General features: G+C 39.2%; 1 protein-coding gene across 1 annotated transcript; it reads right to left on the bottom strand.

The window, feature by feature from the left end:
- Positions 1–658: 658 nt before the first annotated feature.
- rab43 (RAB43, member RAS oncogene family) lies at positions 659–2,986 on the bottom strand. The gene is made up of 3 exons (XM_039772172.1): positions 2,663–2,986; positions 1,220–1,403; positions 659–1,069 (listed from the first exon to the last, which is right to left on the bottom strand). Exons 1-3 carry the CDS (start codon positions 2,849–2,851, stop codon positions 819–821), a joined length of 624 nt encoding a protein of 207 aa, XP_039628106.1. The 5' UTR covers positions 2,852–2,986; the 3' UTR covers positions 659–818.
- Between the last annotated feature and the right edge of the window lie 4,196 nt (positions 2,987–7,182).

Raw genomic sequence — 7,182 nt, forward strand, 5'->3', positions numbered from 1 at the left:
TTATTATTAAACATAATGAGACACCTGTGGTGGGCTGGCACGCTGCCCGGGGTTTGTTTCCTGCCTTGCGCCCTGTGCTGGCTGGGATTGGCTCAACAGACCCCGTGACCCTGTAGTTAGGATATAGTGGGTTGGATAATGGATGGATGGATAATGAAACAAATGCCCAAATCCCAGATTCAGTCTCCATTTAACAGCAGCATACAAGGGTCACCTGCACTTTTAGGCTAGTCTGCCAGGCCAAATGTGCAAAGTAACTTTGAGCTTACATGGCTGTTCTTATATTTACAGCTCAAGCAAATAACAGTCATGAATCAGTGAATTCAAAGAGCAAATAAAAAATATCAACATCTCTTACATCTTGCATAGCTTCCATTAGGTACAAGAGGAAATAAAAAAGCAACATCTCCTAAAATAAAACAGTCAGAAGTTGCCAGTATTTCCATTTCATAAATGGAACATCCCTCAAAACACATCTTCTTTAGGGATGTGGAAGGTTCATCCCTTTCAAAGTATTTTTAAGCAAAATGTAATATCTGCTCTGAATCAAATATTTAGGAAAAAATGGAGCTATGGCATTTAACCTCTAGAAAAAAAGTGAAGAACTTTATCAGAAGGTCTCACAGGTGTCACATTTTGACTTAAGGGGACAGACATTGGGAAACTATTGAAAGAGTCTGTTTTGGCCTCACATTGATTACTTCTACACTGGACACTTGTCCAGTATTATGCCAATAGCCTTAGGCTAACTGAAATGTTGAAACGTCCACTGCTTTACAAGAATGCTATCCAGACTCCATAACAGCTCCTGGTTCAGGTCAGCATCCACAGCTCCAACTGTCCCCAACATCCTTGCTGTTTAGTTTAATGGTATCTACGCCAGCATCTGTGAACACCGGACCACCATGCCGCACCATGAGTTCTGTGGCCATTTTGGTAAAAGCCGTCTCCACATTGCTTGCATCCTTGGCTGACGTCTCAATGGCATCAATGGCCTCGTATTGCCTTGCCAAAGCTTCAGCTTCATCAAAGGGAACTTCTCGCAAATTATTTAAATCTGATTTGTTACCTTTAAAAACAAGCAAACAAAGAAAAAACAAAAATATTAACTAAATGAAGCAATTTTTATATGTACACATAACCATTGAACATTCCATATTCTTTTGCTTCCACCACGATTCACTTTTCGTACATTCCCATAAGTCAAACTAGCACTCACCAATTAAAAGCTGTACAATGTTGGAGCCAGCATATCTCCGGACATCCTCAATCCATCGTGGCACAGAGTGAAAGGAACTGCTTTTACTTATGTCGTATGCAATGATTGCCCCATTAGCGCTACGGTAGTAACTCTGAGTAATGGTGCGAAACCGCTCCTGTCCAGCAGTATCCCAGATTTGCAACTACAAAAAACAGAAAGGATGAATAGGCAAACCAAGCAATCAAACAAGTCAACAGTTTATCCTGTCTCAATGAATCACCAATAATTAGTGCAACAGGTCACATTTCTTCTTCCTAGGTGAAAGTTGGAATTCAAAGAACATCTAAAATTAACTTTTTAGATGATCTGACAACCCAAAAAGGCTTCAGTTGAGATCAGGAGATCAAAAAAAAAATGCTAATGGGCTTAACTTTGAAGGACATTGCTTCATATTGTTCTGCAATCCATTGCTGTAATGTTTTTGAGTTATCACTTCCTTTGAAACAGACACCTGATGCACCACATCCGGGCACACGATGAGGAAAGATACAGACAATAAAAAAGTAAAACCTTCACTTGCAATGAGAATAGGAAGCAACCATCAGTAAAAGACAAAAACAACTCCTCTGACATGTTTCAGAGCAAGCAAGGCAGCCAGCCGTTTTCACAGTTTGCATGCACAGTGCTTACAATGAAACGGCTGTCAATTATATATTTATTTTGTCACAAACTTGTGATATCTAAATCCTGTAGATTTCTCTTTTTTGCTGTTTTTTATTTTGGATTAACCGCTTATTTTACCTACTTACAAAAGGCAAAAAAAGGAAATGCATACTCTTATTGATTTCCAAAGACTCAATTCATACAATTAACAAATAAAGTACATCCTAGAAAATAACAGCAGTCACCAAGCCCTGTGGACCTCCATGGAATGTTCAAGTGTACAAGAACTCATTTCTTGCAGTTTATAGTTGCCTGCCCGAGTAGATTTCACCTCATTTACACTCTGGCAGTAGCAGGGGTTTATTGCTGTATTTTATTATGGATTTACTTCTTTGAAATTTAGTTAAAAGCTAAAGTGTTAAGTACGCTACTGTATATATACACAGACTAATCTATAAAATATGTATGCGCTTAATTAAGGTAAGATCACATCCTCACTGCAAACATACTGGCTAGTTAAGTGTCCCCTTGACCAATCTTAATGGTTCCATGAAACATAAATAAAACAGATCAACCACCTGCATAACCCTCAAGAAAACTCTGGAATGAGATTCAGCAAAGAACGTTTCAAAAACCAATGGATTTTAAACGTCCGAGCCTGACACAGACAAGTCTTTCCGACACATGAAGCCAACTTTTTTTCTGTCTTCCACCCTCACTCGCGATGGCGCTGTCAACCGTCTTTTGGTTGGATTCACTTCAGGGCCCACTAAGTTAGAGCACGCTGCAGTGTTTTACCTTAACTCTCTTTCCCTGAATGTCCACAGTTTTCATGGTGAAGTCAACGCCAATGGTATTTCCTTGCCTCTCCACGAAGATCCCTGATTTGAAGCGCTGTACTACGCACGTTTTGCCCACGCCGGCGTCACCGATTAGAACTATCTTGAAAAGAAAATCGTAGGCCTCATCAGCATCAGCCGCTAACATGTTGCCGGACTCGAAACTGCTGCCTTCACAGATGCCCGGCTGCCCTCGCTCCAAACAACTTAGCTGGTGACACTGACGTGGAGCTTCAGCACCTGCGAAAGTGCCAACGCGGAAGAGACGCTTTAAGCCCCGCCCTCTTCTTTACAGTGTGAGCTGTGGGTCCCGCCCCTCTATTAGGATGCACCACAAGCCGCGCCCCTCACATTTGGCCTATTCAGTGGGCAGGACCCCTAGAGATGTCCAAGGGCAGCGCCTGCGCAAAGCTTAGTCGTTGCTGCCACAGAGCACTTCCGCAATATGTTTGAGTGACTGCAAGGATCTGCCCTGTCACGGTGGCCATGTCACAGAGCGAGTCGTCGGAATGCACGTGGCAAGGTCACATGTGACTAAACACCTGTTAGTCAGCTCAATAGTTAACAAAGGGATATTGCGACTGCATTGAATGTAATTATTATTATTGTTCAGGCTTTTTGCTTCTTTTTTACTTCTTGTATTATCTTCCCATGTTTATGTACTACATTTAATTTTCTGAGAAACTCCATACCAGTAAATATTGTTAGGCACAATCGATTAACTATGTTGTTTGCTAGTGTGTACGAATGCTTTTTACAGTCTGCAACCTGAGTCTCTGGGTTGTTGACACACCCTTTTCACCTTTTGGGTTCCTTCTGACAGTATCAACAGAAACGTTTAAAAATAACCAGTATTGAAATCATTTTTGTAGTTCCAAGTATGGATTAAGTTGACAAAAACTGATGCATTGATATTCTAAGAGAAACTCCAATAACAGAACCCAAATCCTGCTGGTCCTGCCATTCCACTTTGACTGGCCATTCAATAAAATTTCCCAATTTTGCAGAGTGATTTTTCCACAGAAGGCTTTTTTTTTCCACACCCTCCCTTAATTTCCTTCCATCAACTACTTAACCTTCCCAAACTTGTCATTCACAGCTCACTTCACAGGGAGAGCCATATTCTCCACCAAGCAGTTTGAACTGTAACAGGAGCTGCTGTGTCACTTGCAAAAATGGTAACAACAATATTTTCGTGTCTGGCCACCCTTGTAGATTCAATTTTAAACAACTGCCCTCTTTCCAGATTAAAAAATATATTTAAGGCATTTCTTGCAGGAAGTGTCCAGCCATCTACACCGGTGAAACAGGGAGGTGGCTAGCAGACCAGTTCAGAGGGCATGTTCTAGCTGTTAAAATCAAAGACCCTGCAAAGCCTATTGTAGGACACCTCCCATCCCTTGACCATTGCCACACTGATCTGTTTGTATTCTTTCACAGAGATTTAAGACACTTTTCCAAGAAAATCAGAAGGAGCTAAGCTAATTGTCACCCATGTCTCTCCAGGTCTCAAAAACCAACTTTTTAATCTCTCTTTTCATTATCTCTAATGGTAGCTTTTTCACATCTACTCTCACATTGTGTCCTTTCATCTGTCCTGGCCTTATATCCCCCATATTATACATGTTCCCTGCTTTTTCCTTTTCATTTGCACACCTGACAAAGACTATACAGCCAAAAGCTTTTGTTTTACCTTCTTTTCAGTGTGGAAATAACCTTTCTGACCTTTGCAGATGCACTCTGATGCAGCCCTACACTATATTCATTAATTTATCCTATTTAATTTACTTTTGGTATTAGGTCTTTTATATTGCATTATGCTTGGTAGTTGTATCTCTTTCGTTATTATATTTCATTACATTCATTTCATTATATATCTGTTTCATTGGACTTTAGCCTGTGTTTTCTCCATGTGTCAGCATATATTTTTTATGAACTCCAGTTTTCCTCCTGTATCCCAAAACATGTTCACTTTAGGTTTATTATGACTTCATGTTATGTTAAAATATACAGTATAAGATAATTATAATATTGAAATTTTTCTCTAAGCCATACATCCACTTTAGGAACCAACTCTTTCCAGCACAGGCCAGGAGACCAGTCAATCACAGAGTACACTCAAACACACCTACACCAGACAAGACTCATCTTATGCCATTACAGAGTCTGGGAAAATGACAGTCCCTAAAGAAAACTCACATGAAAATGGGGCAAACATGCAAATTCTCCACCGAAGACAGTTCAGCCAAAAGCTAAAGCAATTTGTAGTCTAAGCAATGTGAGGCAGCAGCAATACCTGATACCGCACCATGCCACCAACTATACAGAAGTTAAGCCATGGATACCTTCATTGATACAACACCCTTAAACAAAAGTATCCAAAGAGATAAGAGTACATGCTTTCTACATTGGTTCCATATTCTGAGTGAGTGAAGCACAATTAGGTTATTAGTATATTGACGATAACTTGCATTTATTGGGACACAAAGCAGGGAATATAAAGAAGTATTGCAGGATTTTACTTCTGTTGCAGACCAAGCCTGTGTCTGTTCATCTATTTGCGTCCAGGTTTTTATAGCTTGTATGTTTGCTACCCAGTAATAAAACTGAAAGTTTGGTAGAGCCATACCACCTTCTGCCTTTGGTCTTTGTAGGGTCACTCTTTGGATACGTGGATGTTTTGAGTTCCAAATAAATGAGGTTATGGTTGAATGTAATTTCTTAAAAAGTGATTTATTGATGTATATTGGAATGTTCTGAAATAAAAAGAGAAGCTTAGGGAGGATATTCATCTTAACAATGTTAATTCTTCCAGCTAAAGTGAAATGAAGGGTTGACCATCTATGGAAGTCTTGCTTAATTTTTTCCATACAGACAGCAAAATTTTGTTGATACAGAGCGTTATGTCTACTTGTGATGTTTACCCCGAGGTATTTAAACTGATCTGCAATGATAAAAGGTAGGGGGTCTAATATAATATTCTGTGCTTGAGAATTCACTGGAAAGAGTACACTTTTAGTCAAATTAATTCTGAGACCAGAAATCTTTTGAAATTCTGTTAGCGCTGTTAGGACTGCAGGCCAGTATTTTGTGGATTGGATATATAAAGTACTATATCATCTGCATATAGAGACATTTTCTGTTCAAGCCCTTCTCTATCAATCCTCTTTATCCCATAAGCATTTCTACAGTGAACTGTCAGTGGCTCAGTGGTGATTGTAGAAAGCAGTGGTGACAAGGGGCATCCTTGTCTGGTACCACGTTGTAGTTTAAAGTGATCTGAAATAATGTGGTTAATGCAAACTGAATCTGGATTGATATACAGTAGTTTGATCCATGCACAAATGTTCGGGCCAAACCCAAATTTCTCCAATGTAGTGAAATGGTAGTTCCATTCAATCATATCAAATGCTTTTTCTGCATCCAACGATAATAATATCTCTGGGGTGTATTACTTTGCGGGTGAATATATTACATTAAACAGGCGTCGAAGATTGGAAGCTAAGTGTCTGTCTTTAATAAATCCAGTTTGATCTTGTGATATTACCGAAGGGAGCACTTTCTCAATCCTTCTTATTTTAAGATAAAGAAGCTTTTATCTGTGGCACCTCTGCATGATAATCACCTTTTTCCACCCTCTCAAACATACGCAGTTTTTAATGTCTGGAAAACATTTGGTATCAAATCACTTAGAGATCTACAGTACAGGCCAAAAGTTTGCACACCTCCTCATTCAATGTCTTTTCTTTATTTTTATGACCATTTACATTGGTAGATTCTTACTGAAGGCATCAAAACTATGAATGAACACATGTGGAGTTATGTACTTAACAAAAAAAGGTGAAATAACTAAAAACATGTTTTATATTCTAGTTTCTTCAAAATAGCCACCCTTTGCTCTTATTACTGCTTTGCACACTCTTGGCATTCTCTCGATGAGCTTCAACAGGTAGTCACCTGAAATAAAACCATTTCAGTTATTTCACCTTTTTTGTCCTTTTGCCCCAACCAGAAAGCGAGCGGCAGCATTCTGGACCAACTGTAAGCTGTGGGGGACAGCTAGTAGTCGGGACATCAACAGTAATATTCAAATCCATCATTATAGAAAAGTTATCAGTAAAAGAAACATCGCATAAATCAATATTATTAACTGAAATATCACAAGTAAGAACGAGATCAAGGGTGTGACCGAGAGAGTGAGTTAACGTATTAATATGCTGGATAAAATCAAATGAGTCCAATAGTGATAAAAAGTCATTAACCAAAGGTTTCGACTGACAACAAACGTGAATGTTAAATTCACCAACAATAAATACTTTGTCATGGGAGAGGGTGATATCAGCCAGGAGATCAGAGAATTCAGATATGAAGATATTATTAATTACAGGAGGTCTATAAACCACAGCAAACAACAAAGAAGGGCAGTTGCACACTTTGAAAAGTTGCAGTTCGAAGCTACTAAACTGACCCTTTGTAAGG

The sequence above is a fragment of the Polypterus senegalus genome, chromosome 12 (assembly GCF_016835505.1).
Source record: "Polypterus senegalus isolate Bchr_013 chromosome 12, ASM1683550v1, whole genome shotgun sequence".
In the NCBI taxonomy this organism is placed as follows: domain Eukaryota; kingdom Metazoa; phylum Chordata; class Cladistia; order Polypteriformes; family Polypteridae; genus Polypterus; species Polypterus senegalus.

Excerpts from the sequence above, each read along its gene's own strand:
- rab43 (XM_039772172.1), bottom strand. The coding sequence starts at position 2,851 with ATGTTAGCGGCTGATGCTGATGAGGCCTACGATTTTCTTTTCAAGATA. Across the intron at positions 1,404-2,662 it reads TTCAGGGAAAGAGAGTTAAG|TTGCAAATCTGGGATACTGC; the intron begins GTAAAACACTGC and ends TGTTTTTTGTAG. Across the intron at positions 1,070-1,219 it reads CATTGTACAGCTTTTAATTG|GTAACAAATCAGATTTAAAT; the intron begins GTGAGTGCTAGT and ends TTGTTTTTAAAG.